The 27,189-nt window shown below is 36.9% G+C and overlaps 1 protein-coding gene across 1 annotated transcript in view; it reads left to right on the forward strand.

The window, feature by feature from the left end:
- The first annotated feature begins 3,858 nt into the window (after window positions 1–3,858).
- TNIP3 (TNFAIP3 interacting protein 3) overlaps window positions 3,859–27,189 on the forward strand; it is a 50,974-nt gene continuing 27,643 nt past the window's right edge. The window contains exons 1-4 of the mRNA XM_062574950.1: window positions 3,859–3,948; window positions 6,235–6,320; window positions 15,497–15,632; window positions 25,812–25,898. Of these exons, the coding sequence (XP_062430934.1) occupies window positions 3,859–3,948; window positions 6,235–6,320; window positions 15,497–15,632; window positions 25,812–25,898 (399 nt within the window). The remainder of the gene's footprint in view (window positions 3,949–6,234; window positions 6,321–15,496; window positions 15,633–25,811; window positions 25,899–27,189) is intronic.

Genomic DNA, 27,189 nt, shown 5'->3' on the forward strand with positions numbered 1-27,189 from the left:
ATATATGAAAATCATTAATAGGCTGTATTTAAATATCAGAGAGACTCAAATAACTAGAAAAAATAAAATTTGTTTCAATACATAGACAATTTTCTTTAGGTATCTCTGGCTGCAAACATGTCATAATACATCTTTTAACTCCTCTCCCTCAACTCATAACTTTAGAGTAATTACAGATTAATATTTTTAATTTTTTAAGTCTTCAGTTCATGGAAAAAGGAAGAAGATAGGGTGACTCTATAATATTCCAGAAAACTACTAAGAACATTCTGAAGTATACTGCATGTAGCTTTGACAGCTTGATGATATTTATGACTTCCCCTAATCACTTCTAATGTGACTTTTTTACACATTAGAAACATAGTCATGATATTCTTGGCACTGACCTTATGTTTTGTAGCCTTTCAAATTAGTTTGCATACTTATTAACTTATTTTTGCAGATGTCCGTGTGGATTGACTTAAATGGGACTCTGCACAAGTACAGAAGTCTGTGTCACAAGAATCCTAAGCATAACCATGGCTATATTAGTAATGCTGATGCTACTAGTTTCTACTTGTTTAGAAGACAATATTTATATATTCACCTAGGAGTATTTTTCTCACTTTCTCATGTAGTTCAAGATCTTTGATTTGAAGACGTTTAGAAGTTAAGTGAACTGATTTCCAAAGAAACAGAGATATGTCTGAAAACTGTTTTAATTTGTAAAGAAAAAAGATGATATTTTGTTTCTCAACAAGAACACTTAGTTTAAAACAGCATGTTATACCTACCAGGTACACTAGTTTAATACACTAATGTATTTTCAGACATTGTTGTGGTCCTAAAAGCACTGATCCTCCAAAGAGAGCTTTATAACAGACATTCTCTATCTGTGCAAGGTCACCCTACTACATCCAGTAGAATAAAGCAAATGCAGGGATTACGGTGTGCATTTTCCTTTCCTTGACTGGAGCCAAACAATTTACAGTACAAGCCTCTCTAAAAGTCACTCATTGCTAAAAACTGGGCTTCTAGTTGTGGGTAGGAATAAGTATGCTCAGCTTTTAATTGACTGTCTCATTCTTCAATCTGGACATCTTCAGTGGGTGTCTGTTGCTTTGGGTTTAATTTACTTCCATCATTGCATAGTTTGAAATTATTTCAAGAGAGATTAAAAAAAAAAAAGTTTTAGATCTCATAGCTTTGTGACAGGGGAATCTGAGTTAAGTTTTTTTAAAAAGGGGTGCATTTACTCTTCTGAATCTGTTGTTATCCTAACCAAGGAAAATTGTACATAATAGCAAGAACAGTTCTAAGGAATTGACATTAAATCTTCGTGCATCACGCAAAGCAGTTTCATTTTATCTAATTCAAGTTGGGAAAGCCAGGATTGAGAAACTTAAAATCTCTGTTTTTGACAAAATTCTTTCTTCAGATTTTAAATTTTCATCAGCAGCTGTCTAATACTGGAGTTTCAGTGCTTTATGAGGAAATAACTGGGAGGAGGCAAGCTGGAGGGAGGAGAGCAGTGACAGTTCTGCTGTCTTTGTGCATTTTCAGACTGCATTTACAAGGCTGAAGTTGTTTTTTCAGCAAAGAGATTTGGATGCAAAAACAGCAAGGCAGGTAATGGCTGGTTCAAGGCTAGATGCACAAAATACTAGTACTACTATAAGTACCAAACCTGGGTCTACCTAGATAAGAGGAGATCATCAAAATACTTTATTTTATGATTGACTCCTTCAGAAATGGAGGACAAAAACAATCTTGAAGACTTTTTTCCATTTCAGATTAGTTTTAGTATGCGTTGCTTAAGATCTCTTTCATCAAATGTTTTTTTATTTCTTCAATTGGTCTTCTATTTTGATCACATTTACAGTAAATAATTGATTTCCTCCTCCCACACAACACACAGATAATGTAACCTGCCACTTTGTTTATCAAAAGCATTTATGATTATATGTGTTCCATTTTGTTTTGAGCAGTTTTGCAACATGGATATTACTGAAATGAGGTAAGTTTACTCATTCCATCTGTGATGGTTAGGCCCTGGATCTTCAGCAGTGCAGAAATGGGTATCATTGAGAAGGTATCTTGTTCATGGGTTTGTCTCTTACGTATAACCTCCTAACTTGTACTATCATTTTTCGTTATTCCATGCTGCTTTCACTAGGTTGCGTTTTGCTTAGTTCTGTTGGACAAGCATAAACATAATTTCACTTGAAGTATCTTACTTTAGTGATAGAGGATGTAGTTCAATATTATGTTTTATCTAGTGGCAAAACTGATCTAAGAGGTTCCCACATCTCCCTGTTTCCTTGTGCAATGGTTTACTGCTCCCTCCACTGTGACAATGAATCCGTTTATGCATTTTGACTGCGCATCTGCCAATGGTGTTGTTTTGCAAAACTGAATTATTAAGCTGATCTAGCTGGACAAAGAAACTAAACAAAACAAAACCTCCTTTAGGTGGCTTGTTTCTGAAATCCATTTTGCCTTCTATCCCTACAAAATACTATGTTGGCACAACTGAGAAATAAGTGAATTATAGAGCAAGGTTGGGAAAAATGAGAAAAGTTCAGGAAAATAAGATGTGCTTCAGCTGGAAGCAGACTTGTAGAAAGTTACAGAATGGGAGAGGAAACAAAGCAAGAGCAGCACAGGATTTAACAATCACAGTGCAGATGTTTGTGAAAGGGAGTGTAGGAGAATATTTTGAAACTATAACTTGATGAGTGTCTGGCTGGTGGTGATCATTATTATAGTTAACATTTTAAGAGAATTAGTCAGTCTTGACATTCTTGGGGGAGGGTGAGGAGGAGGATTTCTCCCCAAATACCATTTTTTTTCCCTTTCTTTTATTTTAACATGGAAAACATCCATTATTTCTAATGCAAAATAATACTTTGACCAAAAAGAGCTTTCTGGGCCTATTCAAATGTATTTAGGAAATATTTAGAGCTTAGATTTTTACTGAAGCACTGATAAATTCTGGAAGGGAAGGGAAAACCACAGAAATTTCTTGTGTTTTTTGCCAAAGATTTTTAATTATTGCTAAAACATGTAAATCTGTGAGCAAAACTGATCCTGTTTTACTTCAGGGTGTTTCTGCTCTTAAAAGCCTTGGTAGAAAGCGGAAAATTTGTCAATTTTACATGACTATTATTAGCTCCTGTTTTCTACAGAATGTTAATTTTTGAAGTAGCTGATTTTTATCCATCTTGGCTTTGATTTATCTAAGCTAATAAAAATTCACAGCATTACATTTCATATTATAGTTGTAAAAGATTATAGCTATTTTCATAACAAACATATGAATCTTTTGCGATGACCTAAATGTATCATCTTTGTTCAGATTCATAACTGTAGATTTAGCCCAATTTAGGTTGCCAGTGTAGGTCAAACTTATTGCAGTAAATTTTTTGTTATGAAGAATCAAAAATGATTTTAAAAAGATTTAAAGTCTTTCAGAAATGAAATGCTTTACCAAAAAATAAAAATAAAAAATAAAAAGCAAAGCCATGACTTGCTTCAACACAGTCATTTATGCATGTTCAGAAAGCAGCAGAGGCAAATCAAAGCACATGGTTGCGCTGCAGTGCTGCTTAGTTGGAGGTAATCATCTAACCATCTCAGTGGTGAGAGCCATGCCAGCTATCACAGCAGGGAATTGTTTGCTTCTTGTCCCTGTATTTTGGGCTAGATAGAAGAGGGTGGATGAGCTCCCATGCTATGATAATGACGTGTTTTGACTACTGGACTAGTTTAGCTGCCTCTGTGCTACACTGCAATCTGTATTAAATTCATGCCCAGCACTGTAACACTCGTAGCAAAATCTGTGTGTGACTAAGAGTCAGGAGATGCATACCATGGACCATGTCAGGCCCAATGGGAGGGGACAGCCCTGTCCCCCCAGCAGAGGACAGCAGCAAGACTTCTCCAGAACTGTTTGTTTATGCTAGTTTGGTGGGCAGTGGCCCAACAGTGTTTTGGGAGTTGCTGGCTAAAGCAGCTCCTCCTGACTCACTTCCTTAGCTTCCCTGAGCTGGGGACGAGGAGCTCCAAAGTACCCACTGCTGGATCGCAGGGCACTCCCCAACGTGCAGCCTGCAACTCCTCTTCTGTACGGGTCACTGTTCTGTGACTGCAGAATCAGGAAGTGAAACAACTAATGCGTAAATGTCGTCTTCTGCATTCTTCACTCCTTTTTTTTTTTTCTTCTTAGTTTTTCAAACCTCTTTTGTTTCTTGCTGCATGAATTTTACCGACAAAGAATCCTTTTTACTATGTAATGTCTAACACTTTAACATGGCCTGTTTTTCAGCATGTGGGCTTTATTACTGTGCATAACTTGGCACATTGATCTGAGGCTACTGAAAATGTCTAAGCCCACTGGGATGAATTAGAGATGGAATAACGGTCTGAATTCTATTTCTTTTTCTTCAGACAACTATGGTCAGATTTAGTTTTGTTGTTTCATTTTATTTTTTGTTGTTTTGGTGAGAGTTGACAGTTTTCAATCTATGCTGACATTTCTCAAAATTGATAATTTTAAGTTAGACCTCTGAAGCTAAGCATAGGTACCCCCAAAGGCGTAACTCTCATCAGTTTGAAATCAATTAAATACAACATTCCATACTTCAACATGTTTTTGTAATGATTAAACAGATACTCATAAAACTTTGAGAAACTGAAAGCAAGGTGAAACTGAATTGACCTTTTTTTCTTAAAAGGATCCTTGTAATTGGTGATTAGCAGATGCATTTAAAAGATGTGAAATACCTGCAGGAATGGAAGCTAAGAATGGGCAGGGAAGCAAAACACCTTGGATCTTTTCCTGGCAACTGCTTATTTTAAGTTTCTGTTGTGCATTTTGATGAAACACCATAATTTCTGTAAAATGTTCAGCTATGGTTTCCAAATAAGTCAATATTGCCAATAGAGAGTGACTTGTAATTGAAAATTCATTTGGTTATAAATAGCAGATTTCAGTCCTGATGACTTCCCACGGTATTTCAATGGTCACGTTGTTATCCTTACAGTGCGTATCAGTTAGGTCAAGACAAGCTATAACCTTTCAATTTTCTAAACCCAGCAGCTATAATAATACTATTATTTTGTTATTTTGATCTAAAAAGTCTTCTAGGCTCTTTTTCTGATGACCTAGAGATACCCTATTGATCCTGAAGAAATTTGTTTAGGGCTGTAATCAGCCTACAGCACAGTCAGTAGAATGGCTCTCATGGTTGAGGCAGCACTGCCTCAGTCTTTGTACAATCTGTTCTCCAGCTTGTGATGTAGAGATGATGGTATTTCATAAAACTCCAGAAGCTTGCTTTTGTCCTCTTTTAAATTTTCTTCTGAAAGGGGATATCTAAATGTGACCTACTTACTATTACCCGTGATGTGTGTCTTTTTCTTTAGGAAGATTCTCTCCCCACCCTGCTCCCCCACCCCCGTTCAGATCCCCAGTAAGTGTCTGGATACATGCCAATTCACAAAAGACAGAGGTTGCTTCAGTGCTGTAGCAACAGTGATCCTATGCTTGTTGTCCAAGAAGTGGTCAACATGACTCTTTCATATCACCTTTCTATTTGGAAATGCAAGGCTTGACAGTAGCTGCTCCTTACTAGAGGGAAGCTTATTAGGAGACTGTATGGTTCTTGAACAGTGCAATTGTGGATGATAACTTACTTAAGGCTCCTTTTCTTCTCTCTCCAAGTGATCTATATTAGACTCTGTGGTCAAATGATCTTTAATTTGCAGTAGTAGTTCTACTGGATACTTCCATGAAACATGCAAAATTTCTGGTCAGTTTGAGTGTAAGTGCAAACTCTACCTAAAATAATTGCTTTTTATTTTTAAATAGCAATTAGTTCTCAACCTTAGCTATAATGGTGCTACATTTTTTTCTTTTTTCTTTAATAGTATTTACTTATTTATTTATGCAATATTATCAATGTTTCTGGAACTCTTGACAGCTCAGAGGCTCTTACTGCTTCTAGCTTTGCAAAGTTGTAACTATTAGACTAGTGTATTGTTAGAGGGGTTGACTTTTGAGAGTATGATGGTGGGAAAGAGAAAGTAGATTATTGGTTTACTTGTCAGCTATATATGGTAAACAAAGGAAAACAAGAATATAGGCAAGACATGAGTGTCTGTTCTCATTGTGTTCACGCACTAAAATCTACTTAGTTTTTTAAACTTCATTTCCCCTCTAAGTATACTTTTTTCCCTCTCCATTTCAAATAGATCCATTGTGAGCAGCTCAAAAGCATGAATAAAGGTGCAGAGAATCTTCTAGAATTGTGCCCTCATCAGTGTGTTGAGATGGAAAGGTATGAAACTATTATTTTCTGTCTTTTTTTTAAGTCCATTTACATTGTATTATTGAAAATATGTAATACAGCATTTCCTGTATTTGGTAATCGATTTGCTTTCTTCCAGAAAACCAAGTTAATACTTATTTCCGCTTTAACATATCCTCAGGATAATTTATTAGTTCTTTTTAAATAAATGAAACATGGGTGTTTTCTGTGCTGAGAGCAGAATCAGAGAATAGTGTGGGCTGGAAGGGACCTCTGGAGGTTATCTGGTCCAGTCCCTGCTCAAAATAGGGCTAGTTAGGTTAGGTTGCTCAGGGCTGTCTAGATGAGTTTTGAATATCTCCAAGGATGGAGATTTTAGAATATCTCTGGGCATCTGCCTGTTCATGAACTACTAGTTCTACTGATTTTAGCAGTAAAAAGAGGTTGTAGTATAGGATAGAGACTTACTCTATATATCTATAGAGGTTACAAGAACTGCTACAGCCTCCAATGATGCTGTGACAATGGCAATCCATTTCTAAGATTGCCAGTGACCCATCAGGAGTTCTGAGAAAATGAACAGTGCTGAGCATTTTGGGGGATACTGCCATACTCAATAAGCTAAGTTCAGATGCAGAAAACCCTCTGGCTAGCTCAGGGATGAGTAAAAGGTAGCTTTAAAAAGCATTAGGTATAGCATGCAGATTTGAGAGAGATATAAAAGGAAAAATTGTTATTTTAAGGTTGCTGTAGATTGTTTTGGGTAGCAATATTCTACATTACTACTTCCTAAAAGAAGGAGTTTTTCTCAGTTTAGTTTATTGTGAAATATCTTGGTTTGAAATCCCTTACATGTTGGGATTTCCCATTCATTCAAGGCTTTGTGTGTGCTGTTGCCAGTGTAGCTTCATCACAAGCTGTCTCCATGAAAGGAGGGAATGGTTAGGTTCCCTTCTGATAATAGGATCCCTGGTGAAAGTATATGCCAGTCCCTGGCAGTTCAAGCACCCAAACTGTGAAGCAGACACTTATGCAGCAAGCTTCCTCTGTGTTTATTTTGGCTGGTTAACATTTACCATAGACAAGAAGTTGACTTGACTTAACAAAGTTGATTGTCCTCTATCAGCTACTGTGTGTTAAATTTCTTGGCTGAATTTCCAGGTGCTATTTTTCTGTTTATTCTGTTTGCATTGTTGATAGATAACTGAAAATCTCTCAGGTCTGCATGGGAGAGACTGACCTAAATCAGTCATAGACTTGTTTTCTTTCAGGAGGCAGCACAGCTATGATGCCATATCAGTAAGAGGTCAGTCAGGCATTCACACTCCTGCCCAAGGGTGAACTAGAATGCAAGATGGGCCGCACGTAGGTCTTACTGTTTGTTATGCTTGGTACAGGAAGAGAACGAACAGTGATGTGAAGTGCTAGATAAAAATGTAAACCAGGCAAGTATGTCAGAATTGCAGTTCTCCGCAGGAATGAGTACGTATAAGATCTAAATAGACACCTTGAGCTCAGGCTGCAATGATGGAACAGCCAGTCTAGAACAGTCTGCAGAAGCATGTGTTTCAGAAAGGGGCGTAGTGAGGCTAGGAGAATGCCCTAGAACGGGGTTCAAGTTTTTCTAACTACTGCTCTTCATAGAAAAAGAGCAGGTACTTGAAAAAAAATACTAGCAATTTTTAATCTGCTTTAGATTTGTCTCCCTGTATTTGCTTAATAACTCTTAGTTTTCAGATCTTTCAAGACTTTACTGCCATCTCCCACCAGCTTTCTTCATGTGTGTATTTCAGTGCAAGAATTCACCTTCTCAGAAAATGCATGCTATCTGATGGCTTTACTTGGCAGAATTTTCTATTTGATTGATTTTTCATGTCAAAACTTCAATTCCCTTTCCCCCAGTGATCCCCATGCAGCTAAATGAGTGCTGGGTGATAAATCTGGGTGAATGTGCTCCGTTTACTTTTTCCAGAGAGATAGTTGCCCATAATTCACTTACGTGCCGTTTAAAGCCTTACGAAGTTTGTGAAAGTCATATCACTGGCTTTCCTGGAGTTTGGATTCAGCCCAAATTCTGTCCATCAGGAATAAATTTAATATTTAATTTTGCTGTTATGAAGCAAAAGATCTAAGTAAAGGGGAATGATCTTATTGTCTTTACATATGATAGAGAAGCTGTAAGATAGAGAAGTGAAGCAGTAATATTGAAACACTGTTCAAAGTACTAGAACCTTCAGGCCCACAGGAGAGCAGAACTGTGAGATAGATACCACATTAAATAATGTGAACTAGCTAATCTTTTTCTTGTATGAAGCATATTAGTTCAGGGAAATATTTAATTCTGGAAAATACTAAGCAGCTATATACTAAGTTGTTCAGTGAGATAGAACAAATTGTAGGTTCAGCTTCAGTTAATTACTGGGACTTTTTTTAGTTTATTCTCAAAGAAAGCAGATGTGTTTCCATTAATAACATGCACCTCTTGTGATTTGTGTAATTCTTAAAATTAGGCAAAACTATTAAAGAATAATTGTTTCTGTTCACATTAACAGTGCACAGCTTCTCCAGATGTAGCATTTGACAACCAAACAGCTGCTGGCTATTAAATGTTCCTTAAAAGCTCCATTCCTTTGTCATAAAGGGAACAGAAGTGTTGGAACGTTTATGAGGTGATAGGCAGATGTTTTGGCTGGATTAGATTTGAGCGAAAGTTGAAGTGGTTTCTCTGCTACAGCCCAGTATGTATATGTTTAACTCCTATCATATACCTTGCATTATGGAGCTCTCTTCTTGAAGGTGGAGCAGGATTATTTTTGATCTCACACACATCTCCCAAGTACAGTGCCAGCGCTTTTTTCATAGTCTGAGCCATTACACTCTAAAGAGAATGACATTCTTCTGTGAGGTAGATCTCAGCTAGTGGCTGCCTTTCCAGTTATGTTTTAGAGATATTGGATAAATTATATATTTTAGTGAAGTTTGAATTAGAAGATGAATTACGTTGGAAATAATATGAAATTGTTTAAGTTTCAGCCTCTCTTAAAAAGAAAATAATGTGTGTGTATATGTATACGCATATGCATATATATCCTCAGAGTTGACTAAGACAATTGCTCTTTTTGTATGTTTGCACGAATGCAGTATACTTTATGCTGAGTAAACTCTCTCTTACGTGTGAGGCAGAATGTAGAATTAGCAAAGCTCAATTTCAAGAGATCTGTCTTGAATTCCCAGCCTAAAATGTGACTGAAGTCAGAACCTGTAGATGTTGAATACTAGGATAGCCCCATTGATTCTTAAGGGGCTGCCTAATTTTGTAACTATTGTCTATCAGCTCAGGATCTGGTTACTAATTGTTATTAAAGTAACAAGAGCTCTTGAGGCTCCAAAACTTTCCCAGAAGAAAAGTCGATTTATTTCCTTGGCAAGAACTTGTTCTTCCCATTGTTATTAGACTGGAAATTCCTTGTCATTTAGACTTAACAGAAGAATTTTTTAATGTAAATGTCCTAATGTTTACACTAGGCCTTTTCCAGAGAGGAAGCCAGTACTTTACCATGTACACTGATGAGTAATAGAGGAAACATTAGCTAAAATGCTTTGCCTTGAAATTTGCCTTTTTTAAAAAATTCTATCTGATTCAGTTCATTCTCTGTAATTCAAATGCAGAAAATACATTTCTTTCTATGGATCTCTTCTTTGCAGCAGGCTTAGTGAAAAAATAATCCCATGCCCACAATGCCCACCCAGGGGGATGAAGCATATGTTCAACCCCTAGACTCTGGAATTAATTTCCTGTCAAAATATGGCTCTGTAGTGTTGGAGCCTGGCTGTAAATCCTGGCTTAAGAGCTCTTTCACAATTGTTTATGGTGTGTATTTGTGCTTTCACCCATCACATGAGAGTAACCCCAGCACATAAGCCCTGAAATGATTTCAAATGAGTTATATCCATTGAATATTAAATTTATGTTTTGCAATAAATGCAATCTGTAGACATGTCCACTGTTGGCACAGCACATAACTGTTATTAATAACCAATAATGCCGATTCCCACTGAGAACCAGGGAGACCCAAGAGCTCACAAGTGGTACCCCAGGAGAAGGCTGTAGAGCTGGTACCTGCCTATTCAGTAAACATGTATTTTTCTGGTTCTGAGTCTATGCTGCCAAAAGCTCAAAGCACTAGGCTCATCAAAAGACCATGGGAGCAGGCCATCAGTCCCTAAGTGGTTACTACTTCATTATGAAAGCTTTTATTAGTGGGAGTCATTCTGTCTCCTGTTTCTTCTCTCGATCCAGGAGATACTTGACTGTAAGTGCACTTAACTCTATTAGAAGCTGTTGATTTCCACACCTCACATTTCCTTTATGGTGCTGCCAAATTTTGATTTTAGTGATAGGCTTTGCTCTGGCTCCATTATGTGCATAATTTAATAAAATTCTGTGTGTATATACAACTAATAATTCATAGCATAACCCTATAAAGTCAGGGGTTTTTTAATTGCATGGCACTGACTTGCCTAGGAATTTCAGTACTGTTCATATACAAAGCATGGACTGGGCACCATTTTCTTCTGGCTCACAGCTGAGAAATTAATTTAGTAAAGAAAATGTAACAATGTATAAATAATTAACCATAAAAAACCCATTAAACCCTAGAAATTGAAGTGGCATGAAGGTAGAGCAAAAAGTGAAAATGATTTTAAAGGCAGCAAGGTGAATACATGGTGCACAAGTTGTTCTCTAGCAGTGATGAAATCCTTGAAGGATATGGCAACTTGTGGAAGGAAGAGAAGAGAGCTTAGGAATGTCTTACATTTGTAGAACATGACTAGAACCATATTGGTGGCTACTTCTTAAATAAGAGACGAAAGTGAGCTCTCTCCTTCTCTTGCAATCTGCTAAAATTTGTGCTGAACAACCAGCTGCTTTTGCCTGTTAGATCTGTATGTTTTGCTTCCATGTGAAAAGTCTTAATTTTCCCAGCAAAAATAATTAAGTAACTCAAAATTTAAAGGAGTTAAGTTTATAATCTCTTACAGTCTTTGCTTTAATAGTAACTTGCTATGTAAGTAAGGTGAGTTGTGTATTTCACACATCTTCCTACTTATATTCAAAAAACTTTTGCATATAGAGGGAATCTACTTTGCCCCTTATGATCAGATACAAATGCCTCTAGTATTCTCTGATGGTTGATTTTACAAAAGGAAAGAAAATATAATGTCTCCAAAATTTTAGTGGATTTCATATTTATTATTTACTTCTAACAAACAGATTGTCTGCTGTTTGCTGTGCTGTTGAGAAATGTCATTTCATTAGTGAAAATGAAGTGCTTTATTTTAGAAAATGTTGGAAAAGGGGCAATGTAGTAAGGATGTTAATGATATAGAAATGTATCTTCGAGCTTTACAAAACCAAAAGTAGTTTGGGAAAAATTGCTTTTTGTGACAGCCTCATTGAGTGCCCTCTACAGCTCAACAGGGGTAATTCAAATATTCATTAAGAACCTTCTTGTTCTGTCATGCTCCTAATAACCATTAACTTGAAGTACTCAAACGCTCCGTCTGTGTACTGTGAAAGTCTGGACTGTAAAATGGATTTGTGTGCCAGATTTGAATACTTAACATTTCACATGTTTCATGGTAAATGTATCCTTTCAATTCTCAAACTGGCTAACACTCTTGTAAAATATAAATAAAATAAGGGATAGTTTCTGGTCGAAAGAGCTTCATGTGAAAACAGAGGGGGGAAAAAAAGGTACTCAGAAATCCAGATGAAGAAATAATTTGCTGACTTGCACGATAATGTCAGAAACGTGATTGCAAGCATTCAAGTCTTTTGTGGTTCCTTTCCTTTTGTATTGGCACAGCGGGTTCTTGTTCCTTTTCTTGCCCAGAGGGAGAAAGAAGAGAAGACTAAAAGGTGGCAAACAAAGGTAAAAACTATGTACAGCTACAGTGGGAGACAAACTGCAAGTAACAGAGCAGAGAAATGAACATTTCCTGACTGAAAGGAAATATTCAAAGCCAACTCACCGTCTTTATGGGGCATTTCCCAGCTTGGTTCCTGCTCAGATCTCGAAGGCTGTGGTCACACATTTCTTTTCACTGTGACTGAACCACCAGGGGAGATCAGTGCAGCCTGCCTAAGTACTTACTACTGCACTCCTGCCATATGCTACTGCTGGTCTTTTTCTGTCCTCAGGACTGCATCTCAAAATTGCTACTTTATTTCTCTTAACAATTGTTTTATTCTAAGCTAATTTATTTTGATTTAAAGGGTTTTAAAAAAATCATGACTACTTTGACTAAGTCAGGTGAGATGGCTGTATTATGAGTTAAGGGTTGTAATTTGCAGTCGAGAAGTAGTGAAGATGAAAAGTGGCCAGGATAGTACTGGAGCCTGCAAACTCTTTGGCTGGCTTTGTCGCCAAAGGTGGAGCAGGACAGCGACTGCAACTCTGAGCAGCGAGCAAAACACCCTTTATGAGAAGCCACTTGCAGGCCAGTGTTCCCTGCCCACGAGGCAGTAAGCTGCCTGCTGTACTCATCTTGCAGAGATCCTGCAGGATCAGTACATCTCTGTGTGTGAAGCAGGGAAAAAGGAAAGCAGCTAGCCTACCTTTGTTCAGGAGTCGAAGCATAGGTAAAGAATCTGAAGTTCTGAAAGCTTACTCTGAAAATACTGGCCTGTGGTTTTAACAGCTAAATCCCTTCATACTGCTCAGTAACACTTCATATGCTCTACTTAATCTCTCCCCTCCTTTTGCCATATTTTAGGGGTTCTAAGTAGGTTCTTGCAATATTTTCTCCCCGGCTGTGTAAATATCATTTCACTTTCCCCAAACTGCATCACAGTGACTGCTCCCATGCTGTAACTTCTCAGTTCTTCCAAACATCCTCAAACACACTGAATTCTCTGCACAGAACACACCCAATTCAGTTATACAACTCAAGTCTCTCTCACCAGGTGCAGGGGCACAAGTCCAAATAAGCTAAAGCTACTGTTTTCTAGGGAAGTGCACTTGGTTGGGGGAAGCAGGAGGAGAAAGGTGCATTACAGATGCTGCAAAGTTCTTATTGAGTAGCTGATTAAAAATGAAGCCTCTAAGCCTAGCTATTGGTCATGATGCTGCCTGAGAAGTTATTGTCCAAGAACCTTAGCACAAAATTGCCTTAAAAAAAAAAAAAAAAAAGTGCTGCTTTCACTGGTCTCCAGTGTCTTGCAACTTTATAACAAGACAGAAAAAGCCTGATTTCTTTCTCAAATTTCTTTGTTTTCCTCCTATAGTTTTCTTTATAACACGCATTTGTGTTGATGAGGCTTGTGGCTCCTTCTTGGTTCTGTGCATGCCTCAGGTCTTCCTTATTTCCTCAGAGTTGAACTGAAAGGGAAGTTAGGAAGCATGTAGGTTGGGTGTGGACCTTGGGCTGAAATGACCTTGCTTGTAAGCCCAGCCCTGCAAGGTGCCACAGAGAGCTGGTGGAGCCAAGGCTCACCTGCCACCGCGCACATAGCTGGTGCTTTAGAAACTGCTACAGAAATTTAAGCTGCTGCAGGCAACTGCATCTCCATGAGGCTTATGAGAATGAACATCAACAAAATACTTCTCCTGTTTATCACGACTTTGAAAGAGAACTATGACCTATTAAAGTGGTCTAAAAAAGTCCAGTAGTCTTCTGTTGGGTACTCTCTTTCTTCGAACTCACTCTGGTTTTGGCAAAAAATAGCCAGGATTGGTATAAGGGAATATGCTTCTGCATAGAAGAAAATCATGTCAATTTGCTCTGGTATTAGAGGTCTTTCTCAGGCTAAAAAATTTGTTCTTCATTCCTTGTGTAAAAATACCTTTTCCTATGGAACAAGTCTACCTCTAGAAACACACCCTACATAGGCAAGACAGTTTGAAGAGAAAGAGTATTTGACAGGCAACATAGCTGAGAACGACTTGCTACGTGTTTGCCCACTCTAAGACTGTATTGATTTCTGTGCTTGATAACATGGACAAGGCTCATGGCAGGTCAGAGACTGGAATTTCAGATTAACTACTAGAAAGTAAGTCAAATCAAAGCTCTTGAGGTTTTACTTATCCTTATTTGATAGTGTTTGATAGTGTCTACCTCTGCAAACAGTTTTGCATTCATACTTAATAAAAATTTAGTTTTGTTATGGTCTTTGTGTGTAAATATTGGGAATAAAGTGAATCATTTTATGCCATCAGCTTGAAATTCACCACAGTTGCTTGCTTTTATGATTTGGATAGATGAGTTTGCTTATTGGATAATTTTATCATTAGTCCCTTTACATTTTCCTTGGAATATGCAGTGAGATCCCTAGGAATTGCTTGTCTGAACTGAAATAAATATAACTGATAAACTCTAACTACGTTCAGTGTTTCTGGTAATTCAAATGAAGAATTTAACATTTTCTGCCTAAACCAAGATGTGATATTACTATAACAGGTTGCTAATGCCTTTGAATTTTACAGTTTGCTTTCATGGTCTGGTGATGCACTACTTTAAGTTTTGGTTTAGGCTAATTAGGAAATGAAGGTTTGAGTTTGCAAAATAAAGTAGTACTTTTTGAAAGCTTACCTTAGTCTAGGGGTAACAAACTTTTGGGGGAGTTTGTTTATACCCTGCCCTTTCTCTGAAAGTCACACTGTCACATTAAAGTATATCAAGTGAATTGTCCCTAATTGCTTGTTCTGCAGACTTGGAGCAGGCCCGTAAGTGGACTGGGTTTCCTCAGACATAGAGAGGAAAGACTCAGAGAGAGTCTGCAGAGAGACTGAAAAATACCCACAGTTTCCCCACAAAACAAGTATTCTAGAGTAGAGAACAGATCCATTGTTGCAAAATATGGATGTTCTTAAAAGGAATTTTCAGGAAAAAATTGAAAATGCATTTTAGCTATATTATGAAATATTCCATAAAAATATCAGAAAACTTTGTCATCTAGACACTTAATTTTTGAGTTCAAAAAATTTTTTTTCATTTGCTCTTTTGCTATCACAAAGCACTTAAGGATTCCTTATGTATGACTCTGCTCAAGTCTCCTCTGATTGTGTAGCAGGGAAGCTTTGTAAAAACCTGGTTCTGCTGTGTATTTTATCACATTATGAAGACAGCTGATATTTACCTTTTCTGCAGGTCAAGTTTTTGTGCATTAACTGCAACATATAATGTTGTTATTTCTTTCTAAGCAGATGTGAAAGCAAAGAGCTTGATGTTGAAATAAGGAATCTGATAGAGAAGAACAACACTTCCCAGTTGTATGAGAACCCTGAATCTATTGCCCAAGAATGTCTGAACAGTCAAAGAACTTCACATTCCCTTAAGGTAAATGTAGTTTTCTTTTGCAGTAGTTTATCTGTGAAGGAAGAACATCAAGGGGACATTCCCTGTCACTTAAACAGTTATATAGGAAACTTTTTGATTTCTGAAATGATTCACTGAACTCGCGCTTTTTTTTTTTTTCCTTTTCTGATACAGCTACTTTCTATTATGAGGAAGACTGAATAAGAAGATGCTTTTTATAATACTTAAAAAGGCCAGTTAAAAAGAGCAATTTGTCCAGAGTGCCAACCTGTGTAGCTAGCTCTGGCTTTTGGATAATGATAATCCACAAAACTGCATACACTGAGAACACAAACATTTCTCTAAGTTGTTGTGTTCAATAGTTCAGAAGTAAATGAGGATGAGAAGAGAAATGGGGGACAGAGATCTTTGGGAGGGAAAGGGAGGCACTTAGAAAAACAGGAACAAGACTTTGAAGAGGAAAGCTATGATTTTAACCCCACATCTCTGTGGTATTATAAACAGAAAATTATAATCCACCTGCTAAGGTGAGCTTTATTGTCTGAAGTGATGCAAAGGTTAACAAGTATGATAAAAAAAAATTCTAGGTTTTTCTTTTCCTTTATATAGCAAATTGCTTTTTATCATGCAATATGAGGACAAAAGGAAATTCTTGTTTTATGCAAACTGGAAAGGGAGGAGTGAAAGGTGTGCAGGAGAGAAACGCTTAAACTCTGAATTACAGCCACCTGAGAGGGATGACACACCTGCCTACATGACTCTAATAAAGGGAAAGGAAATCTCTGAAGGCAGTAGCCCTAAGTGTAGTGCAGGAAATTAATGAGAAGGTAAAGAAGATATGACTATGATGAATGAAATTACACATAGCTCTCTTCACACATAAACCACCATTTCTAAAATGACTCATGACCCTGAGGCATGAACAGAGCTAAGCCTAAAGAGACATCCCCAGGTCAGACCAGTGGGATTAGAAACATAATGAAAGAGAACCCACGCTGAGGAAAGGGGATTCCCAGCTCCACAGGAGAAATAAGAATAGTGAAACAGAAGTCAGCACAGAGAGCAGAATCGAGCAGCACTGAAATATGCAGTTACTGTGCAGAACAGTGTGCGAAAATTCTGTGGAAACTCTCGATGCCCTACCCATTAGTCTCTCTCCAACAGAAAGAGATATAGAAAAGGATCTGAGGGGAAGAAAGGAAAAAGGGTGTGCTTACCTTAACCCTTTTTGTATTTCCCATAAAATGCTGTGGCAGTATTTCATCTGTAGCATTTTTTTTTCCATCTGTAGCATTTGTTTGCCCTTGAAAGATGTGTGTGTGCACGTGTGGACATGTGTTTCATAGCTGAAAGGTGGAAGAAGGTTTATGATGTTTCCACAGTAGAAATATGTTAGTTATTTTTTGTTTATACTTTTAAGGCAAATATCTTTTTCCTTAGCTGGTTATTGACCTGGACTTTAAGTTAGTGACAAGTTCACAGTTGTGATACAGTCCAACAATCTCAGTATAAGAAGCTAGAAGCACACGTTTTGGATTATATGTTTTGGGGAAAAGGAGTAATATTTTTAACAAAACTAAAATACTTCCTATTATGAAGGATATGAAATACCAATTTAAGAAAATCAGAAGGTCATAGTTTGTGAAATGAGATGCTGATTTAGATTTGAAATGAGGGAAAAGCCAGTATTTAGGAATTAGGATAAAGATGTAATGAAACAAATGTGTATCTTTCACCACAGTACTGAGTATTCTATCAGGAAGTTATTTGGCAGAGCCAGCAAGTTTGTTTTATTCTGTAACTTTTATCCTGAGATGAAGAGTATAAATTGCATGCTGCAAAATGGCATATTCTTCTGAGCTTCAGGCACTTTCAGGACTGGAAGTATCTTTAAACAAATTCCCTTTTACTGCCTTCTCTTTTCTCTAATGTTTTTTCATAAAAATATATATTGTTACTGCTTTAAAGGCTATGATAATATCTGAGAGAGAAAATTTAGGTGTGCAGGATAAGCAGAACTAACTTGCAGCACTTCCTTCACTCTGTAGTTTCTGTATCTGTAGTAGTTTAATTCTGGTTGTCAGGGTGCTGTTCTATGTAATTTCTAATTCACATCTACTTACCTGTTCCCTCTTTTTTTTGTAGCATCACTTAGGTATTGCTGCAAGTATAGATGAATGAAAAGAATTCTAAGGTCTAGTTCTGCAGAGGTTGTAATATGTTTAAACTGCCAGTCCTCAAAGCATTCCTCAGGAAGATGGTTCGTTATTCTTTATTTTAGATGGAGAAGTTGAAGGCCAAAGGGATCAAAAATACTACTAAAATGTACTAATCTGTACTGCATGCAGAGTATTTTCAGTACTTACAGCTTCATCAAGATTTTATATACCAGGAAAATATTTTCTGGGAGAGGTGGGCAGGGAGATAAAAATATCTACTAGAAAAGAATAGTAACAATTAAAACAATTAGTTGTGTGTCAACATAAGTTAAAGCAAGGATTAGTGGAAGAGTTATCGCGTTTTGTTGGATCATTTATAGCTTGAGAAAATGAATAAGCATTCAACCATGTAAACTTTTTTTAGTACAAAATAAGAGAAAATATTTTGTGAGGCCTATCTGCGCTTGCAACAACCATGTTGTCTAACTGGATCAAACAAGCTACTTTGAATTACAAAATTTCATGCAATTGTATCATGAAATTGGAGTTTTCATCTGCTGAGCTAGAGTTTGCAAACTCTTAGGTGTTTGAGCAGCTATGCACTTATGGTTAGTTCCATTGCCAATGATGGAAAACGATGGATAAAAGAAATTCTGAAAGAGAAAACTGTTCAATGCTTTGCTGACACTGAAGCCGCACCTTGCTCTAGTTTTGTGATTCCCACATATTAAGGTATGCTTTCATATCTGCACTTATTTTTCTGTTAGAGAATTTCAAGCCCCTAACTGAGCAATATGCAAGAGGTTGTTTGACATACTTAACCAAGGGGAAATCCCTTTATAACACATTTCTGTGACTGAGTGAAGCACATAGACCAAAGTACAGACAGGAAGAGTTAGATTTTTCTGTTTTAAAGGTTGATTTTACTCTGTAACTAAAATGTTTTGGTTTTTACCATTTCAAAATGTATGCCAGGATGGGAAGACAGGCTGACTCCCATTCTGAATCTTTAGTACCTGCTTCTTAGCAATCTAGCACATTTTTAAGCTGTGTATATGGATATTGTGGCAAGAACTGCTGGCACAATAACAGTTTCAGGAATAAAACATTCCTTTTAAATTATTCTGCTCAAAATAGATTAAAAGATTTCAGAGCGGTTTTGAGAATGGTTCAAAGCCAAAACAAAAGCTTAGCAAAATTATAAGCCAGCAGAAAGCTCCCCAGAAACTACTAAATTTTAACTTAAGCAATTTTAGCATTTTCTCATCATTGAGGAAGGATTCTCTTTTACTTCTAATCAAGCACTTTAACGGATCTCGGTTTCACTGGAATTAAGGAACAGCCAAGATTTTTCAGAAGTGACAGGTGACTTTCATTATCTTAATTTGGGTGTGCCTGTTCTGTAATAATGTAACCGATACCTTTCCCAGAATGAAGATCCAGCACTCTAAAAATGAAAACTTTTAGCTTCTTGTCATATTAGTGTTTGGGAGAGGATTCTGACTTGGCCGGAGCTCTGATGTAATTTTTCCCCCCAGTAGTGAGCTTTCCAAAGAAGATCAAAAGGCTTTTATGCTCAGAAAAGTCAGGTTTTCCTGGAATATGAGAGAGGATTTTTTTAAACAGGACAAAAGAAAAAGAATTTTTGAAGCCATTACTTTGGGAAATTATAGAATATAATTGAAATTAATAAAACACTTCTAAGCAGTTCTGCCCACTCTGCCCTTGCAGGCAGTTTTGTGCTGCCACTTGTGAGTTAAATCAGTGAGTTTTTGAGAGGCAGCAAATCCTGCCTAATCCCATTTGCTCCCCAGGAAATTTTTTCCATCATACCTGAGAGGCTAGCTTATTTCTGCTCCTCGCAACAATTCCTCTGCATGAGCTTCCTGTTCCCAGCTTGCTGCTGGACATTCCTGGTTGCCACACTCAGAGGTATCTGAAACTTTCTTCCCCAAGTGCGCTCAAAGAGCTTGCCATAGAAGATGTTTCTCCCTTCATTTCAGTCTTTCATATAAGACAGCAAAAATGAAAGATAAAACAAGTGTTGTCTGCCAAAGTGATCAGAACTGCAAGTCCGATTTTCAAAATATGTGTCATCAGTTCTGCTCTGTCACCATCATCTGTAGCATGCACAGAAGTCCTAAATACCAAAGATAGTGCTTTGTATTCTGAAAATGTGGGTATGGAAGGCAGGGGGAAAAGTGTCAAGAATAGGAGGGAAAAAGAGTAAAGGTCATACTAAGAATTCATACTGATTCAGGAAATTTAAATATTAATTATGATTCATAGACATTACAGAAGGTTTCTGACTATTACTTGAACTCTTGGCGGGTGGAAGCTTGTTTGCTACAGTATTTTTTCATACGTTTCATCACACTTTGATCGGTCTTTGTAATAGTGATGTTACAGTGGAAGTAGAGGAACAAAATGACTCGGGTGGACATTAAGGAAGCATTTTTATAACACATTGAAACAGAAAAGCAATCAGTTGGTATTCTAGGAGAAACCAGATCTGATCAACTCTCTAAAGAAAGTAAGTAAGTACTCTTGTATGAATTTCATTTTCTTAAGTTACAGAACTTCACTTACTCTTCTGGAGAGTAGAATCTACTCCAAGTTTCTCTACTTTATTTTCCATTTTTACTTGAATTATGCTCAAATATAAAAAGAAGTTAAGTTATTTTCAGTGGAAGCTGATGCCACAATTGCCTGTCACAGCCCAGTAGTAGGAGTAGTAACATTTAATCTCCTTGTTTGGGATAGGAGGAGCACGTGGAGGAAGTGATTTTCTTACAAGACAATGGAAGCAGAAATAAGGGACTAAAAGCAGACAAAAGAGAAGGTACTACTTGTCTTAAAAGATGTGGAGGAGATCCAAGCTGGATGAAAGTCTTTGTTTTGGAAACACTAGAAAAAGAAACCCAAGTCCACTGCAGACTTCTGTGTGGCTTGACATGTGTTCATGGAGAAGTCAGAGGTGGAAATACTGTATTAGGTTATCAAGTTTGTGTTTGTTTTTTCCCACTAAGACTGTTCCCTGCGGTGTGTTTTCTGGTGTCTGTCTGTCTGTCTTTCTGTCTGTCTTTCTGTCTTACCAGTAAATGCCACGATATAAACTTATTTTTTCATTTTAAGAGGAAGAGATGAAATAACTAGGGAAAATAAGGTTCATGTAAGCATTAGATTGGAATTTATAGCCCTTGCTGTCCAGCTGGTTACTGCTGTAAAGCCACATTTAGCAAATCTTGACTTTTGCGTGTTAGCAGCTGAAATAGGAATGATTTCATCACAGTAACTTATATTTTTTGACTGTCTGTTGTCAAAGTGACTAGCTTTCACCTGCAAACTCATTTACTGCAGTGTTAGGTGCAGTAAAGCTAGTTATGGTGCTAATTTGCGTTGCGTGTCCAGCATGTATGTAGTTGGGGTCCTGTCCATGTTTGAAGTGTGATTTCAGTCAAAAGCTGTTCACAGTTGCTCAGTTTCTGGAGTTCATTGACCTTTGCTAGTGCTGATGTCCTGTCTGCACAGAACGCTCCTGAGCTCCTTTTCACAGTGCAGAATAGGCATACTTTAATTCTCCTCAGCTATATCCTATCCTTTTCTTTAGACGTTTGCTAAATAGTATTACTTCTAACAAACATAGCAGTATTGTCCAAAGGTGAGACAAGAAGCCAGGGCTTGCTTTCATGATGTTTTGTGAAAACCCACTTCCACTTTGTAGACACCCTATCTAAAATTTTTTTTTTTTTTTTTTTTTGGCCATCTCTGGGCTTCCTGTGACTCTGTAGCTTGCTAGTTTGGTCCACAGTAGGTAAAAATTTCCAGCAAAATCTGTAGTTGGTCTGGTTATGTTTTGCAGACTGGCAAATTTTATTAGCTTTTTAAAAGTTAGTTTGGATCTGTAAGTAATTCTCGTTTCTGTTTGCGACCACCTTTACAGTCTGTTCTTGAGCTAGAGTTCTACCAGTAATTTAAAAGTGCATGTTTGATTCAACAGCTTCAAACCAATTATAAATACTTTAGCATATTCTTCTTTTTTGACTTTTGAAAGATGATTGCTGTCAAAACAGTTCTTCTTTCAAGGATTTTTATATACTTTAGATCTCAGTAGCACACTCTTAAAACTAAGTTGTTCTTCTTTTGCATAGCAGTATATTGTTAAACAAGTGTCTTTGGCTCTGCAACTCTAAAGAAAATAAATACCTTCTCATCTTTCTATTCATTGTCATCAGTTGATTTCAGAGAGAGAAAACAATTTTGTTTGAACATTTTTAAGTTTTCACTAGAAGAACTCCAGCACTTTTGAAGAGCCTGAGCTTTTTGTCACTCTCTCAGCTCTTCAGCTTTTATTCTGTTCTTTTAGTTTCAGACATACTCTTCTCTTTCTAATAGCTGGTGCTGTTTTTAGGTGTTTTTAGAAAACAGCTGACCTTAGGCATTGTGCAAAGGTGTGTCAGAATTATCCACAAGAATGCCAGCTTTGCCTAGTAAGATACTGAAGAGTACTTAATGTTGTTTCTGTTCTGTCATATTTTGTTTAAAATCCCTGTGTGAAGAGCAGTGTCTTAGGGGAAGATGGTGCAAGGAAACTTTGGCACTGTTTTTAACATGTATATGTAGGGTGGAATACCAGTAACCAAGCGGAAGTTTCCATACAGACATCCCTTGTTTAAAGCTTATTGATTGTTAGCAGGGAAGAATATATTTTTCAAATAAAATAATAATGTTATTTGAAATATTTGGCCTATAAATAGGCTGGTGTTAATTTTATTCACTGACAATGCTAAGAACTGCAGCACTGAATAGCTGCTTTGAGGCTTTTCTTCAAGTTTTGCTGTTTGCTACATGTAACTCTAGTGTGGGAAAAGATGATGACTTTTACTGTTCAGTCACTGTGATAGTCTTAGCTGTATATAGACCGAAAGTGGACTAACGGGCACATGAGTTTGTCACTGAAAGGCAGAGACATGGAGACACTGCTGCTATTTCAACCTCTCCAAGATTTTCATCTCTCTCCCAGCTCTCTTTCACAGTAGCCCTGCTGCCTCTTGACCTAGGTGTTCAGTATGCACTGGTGTGAGTATCCCAAAACCCTGCACAAACAAGTTCATATGAGTAGGCCTGTTTTCCTGTAGAATAGCAATATAAAATTGGAGAAAAGCTCAGGCAGCTCTTGGCAACAGGGCTTATAAGATGCTCTCTTTCCAGTAGCAGGCTCTCTTTAGAGGCTATTTGGGTCTCCTTCTCCAAGGATCTTCCTGAGTAGACATAGTGTCATTCTGGATTTTACACCAGTTGTTCTGTGCTCTGGCCTCACTACTGAATAGTCCACTAGCTCCCCTCCCTAAGACTGAGATTTTGGTCAGGACAAGAAGATAAAACTGCCCAAGGTTCTCTGACCTAATGCCTGCCCCATCTTCTCTTCCAAAATACTGTGAGATTTTTTTCAGCAATCCTTTCATTAAACTCCCTGAAACTATTTTAAAAAGGAACAGTGTCACAACTAATGAATCCCTATAATTTTCACTTTTTATTGAGATATTTATTGTTCAGCAGAAATCCATATTTTTCACACAACAGTATCATGAAAACACTAACATTTTTTGGATTTTAATTAATCGCATCAGAAGAGGAACTGGAGAGAAGGGGAATTAGCTGAGATTTACTGTAGCATTGATGAGATCACAACCCTATGCTGCAAGTTAAATGGCAGTCTCCAAAAACCTTCAGCTCTGCTGCTCCAAGAGATGATCATTCTTTTTTAATAGTGATTAATATAGTTATTTGTAGGACTGTAGCAGATGCTACACAAGGTACCAGGACACTGTAATCAGATGATAAATAGTTGCTGTTCCAGCTATTTATGTCTAGTGACTTTATTCTCTCCTTTAGCAGGTGATCTAATTTTTGATTCTTCGTGTGCAGTAACTTTAGTTGAAAAAATATTTTTTTTCCTCTTCTTGGGGATGAGAAAACACATTATGCAGTGATATCCTGCTAATGGACATTGCGAAGTACCTGTGACAGCCACAGACAAACTGTGGGTAAGAAAGCAATGTCATTCACTCTCTGATCTGACATTAGCATCTGGATGACTTTTAGCATTCAATTCATCTGTTTCCCTGTGTGTGAAATAGGATTATTACCTACTTTTGTAAAGGGCTTTGAAGTCATTAGGTGAAAGCTTTAATTTAACATAAACCTTTAATAAAGGTAGTACAATACTTTATCTTGTTTTTAAAATGTGTGATCCTTCCTCTCCCCCCCGCCCCGGGGGATTTTACAGTTTAATTATTACTACTTTCTCTCATGTAATGTGGTGTGTTCGTTTTAAAAGTTGGCCTTATTGCATTTCTGTTTTCCGGAGGATAGCTTTCCTGTTTCAGTTAACTTTACTTAGGTGGTTGAAACAGTAAACTTTGTTTCGTTGTCTGATAGTTACTGGCATGTATTTTTTTTTACAATACAGAAATCAGTACAGGAATGGCAAAAAAACAACAGCAGAAATTGCTGTTGTTACCAGTCATAATGGGATAGTCTGTCTTTCTTTAAACCAGTGCTGTATCTGGAAGGGGATATTTGCTCAAAGACTAGTTTTAGTATAGACATAAATGAAATCTTTTATTTTTGATGGATAGAATAACTTTTTTAGAATCTAAAATGTAAATCTGTCTAAAATTAAAGCTATCTTTTAATTTTTTTCACTATATTTCACAAGTTTTCCAGCTGCTCCATAAAACTGAAAAATTTAAAAGGAACATCAAGGTAGACAGGATATATTTGATGTGGGAATATTTTTAAATAGTAGCTTTCTTCCAAACTGGGTTTTATAGCCTACAAAAAAGGATATGCTTAGCCACACATTACCAACCAGAATTTTGGAACATGATTATTAAATTCCATCATTTGAAAGAATTACTGTAGTTTGTATAATTCTTTATTTATTTCTTTATTTTAATCTAAAGGTTTTATATTCTTTTTTGTTAAATTGTACAGATTAGTTTTTATTTCTTTCCTTGGAAAGCAGATATACTTCTGCTGAAAAAAACCTCGGACCCTTGGATCTTTCCACAATAAGGAAAAGGATTTTTTTAATTATTTTTATTTATTTATTTATTTATTTATTTATTTTAGATTTCCTTCTCAAAACCATTACTATTCAGAATTCTAAGACTGAAGAGGGCAATACTTTGTGTTTTTTTTATTTCCTTCTGATCTTGTATCTGAAAATTTAGTGGAAGCCTTCTATTTGTTAGTCTTTTCTATGAGTTTGATTTGGTAGTATTAGCCTCTTTTTCCAAGTGGAAAACTAAGGCATAAGTTTGAAGTGTTCAGAACAGACTGGAGTATCTTGAGATTGGAGCGTGCTTAGATGGAGTAAGTGACTACTACTGCAAATATTAGGTCCCTAAGAGAAGAATAACAAAATTTGTTGTTCTGAAACTTCTTCCAATTTCGCTTCAGGGGAAAGTAAGTCAATTTTCCAATTTTGGGGTTCCCCAAAACATCTTGGGCTTTGTATGGGTGTGTTCTTCCCTACAGCTGTTAACAAACTTTACTGTTACTCCTTTGGAAGCATGACTCACTCACTTTTCTATCATGATAATTCACACTCCCTTACTGTCAGCTAATACTTGTCATACTTGCATAAATGCTTTGTTTCAGCTGGAAGTAAATCTCTCTGGTTCTGAGGAAAGAAAACTCTATCCTCTTATTTACTGAAAAATTTACCCTTCCTTCCCTTATACATGCAACTTCCTCTCCCAGGGGTGAATTGTCTGGTCTATTGTAATTTACATATACATGAAACAAAGTACTGTTGTGCCTTGGATATTAGTCATAGGCAGTGTGCTTTAAACATTCTGGGAAACCCCAGCTAGGAAGGAGGAAAAGCTTAAAATCAAAATTCCATCACCTTTTTTTTTAGCCTTGGCTGCTTGCACAGACAGCCCTTGTGTATGTTCTGTGTCTTCATGTATTCTTTCCCGCTCCTTCAGGCAACTTAACGTAGCTGTTTTGTTGCTTCTCTCTTTCAAAGACCTGTAGTGAAACAAATGTTCTAAGACATTTTGGATGTGCATGGGCAGATGTGAATGAAATGGAAGTTCCACCAGAGCAGTTAGAAGTAAGTGAATGTTTCACCGGTCCTCTGAAATGCTGTCTGATTAACAGGAATGGGTTAAAGTACTGCATATATCATGTGTGTCGCATTGTAGATTGACATGAGTTGTAGTAGATTTATCTGAATGATTTATGCTGTTTAAAAGTAGAAGAAAATGTCAGAAATATTTTTAGATGTGACATTCTTAGAAAGAAAATCTTGCTTGGTATTTCTTTTCCATAAAAGTATCAGATCATTTTAATTTGTTGTTCTACAAAGGGTAGAAAGTGGTTCGTTTCAGTGGCCTAGCAATTTCAGAGAGTAGTATTTGGGCCAGTTGGGCCAGCTATTATATTTGTGAGTTATCGTATTGACCATAACAAGACTCTTTAGACCCTTAAATATATGACTAAAGCTCTGATTGTTCAAAGCAATTCAAAGCATGCATTGTAGTCTGTGAAGCTATTCAATTGCTTTTAAGTTAAGCATCTTGTGCCAACAAAGTTAATTTTGTATAGAGAACAGTTTTGTGTTCTTCTGTGTTCTTCTTCTTTGGTGGCTGACATTAAGTTCTCTAGTTGAAGAAAAAAATGATTTTGGGAGGTTTAAGAACTCAGAAATGGAGGACTTTTATCTTTCAGTTTCTCATGTTATTGATTGAGAATTTAGACTAGAGAGGGGGGAAAAAAAAACACAAGCCTTTCCTCAAATTATCAGGTATCCGATGACACAGTGAGTTTTCCTGAACATGTACTCTTTTTCCAAGTACAGTTCTCTTACTCCGTGTGTTTGTATGCATCTGGGTGTATGTATGTATAGATCTATTATATCTAATAGATCAGGTTTACTTTTATGAGAATCCATAGAAACTTCATGAAAATTATGATCTACTTCATTACCATTATAAATTTGAGGCTGCTTTTGTCCTGTATGGACTAACCTCCATGTTTAAAAGACGAAACTTTTAAAGGTGAAAGAATTTCAAGTTGAACAGATTTCCTAATAGCTCCAAATGGCCCATTCGTTTTATTTATTGCTTGTTTTGAACCCATTGTGCTAAAAATTATGGCCTTGGCCCTTCAAACCCTTACAGGGGCAACAGGACTAATTATTTTAATGCTAATTACTTACACCCACTTTAATTTCTGCTAAACTTTTGTGACTTGTGCTAGTTGTTTATATTACTATCTTTGAGATAATTGAATTCCTGTTTTGTTTTCTACATCTCAGATGGTGCAAATAGACATAATTCTGCTTATTTCAGTTTCTGTTTGCATAATGGCTGCATTAAAGCACAGAGGAAGCAGAACTTAAA

This window comes from Rhea pennata, chromosome 4, assembly GCF_028389875.1.
Source record: "Rhea pennata isolate bPtePen1 chromosome 4, bPtePen1.pri, whole genome shotgun sequence".
NCBI classification, from domain to species: domain Eukaryota; kingdom Metazoa; phylum Chordata; class Aves; order Rheiformes; family Rheidae; genus Rhea; species Rhea pennata.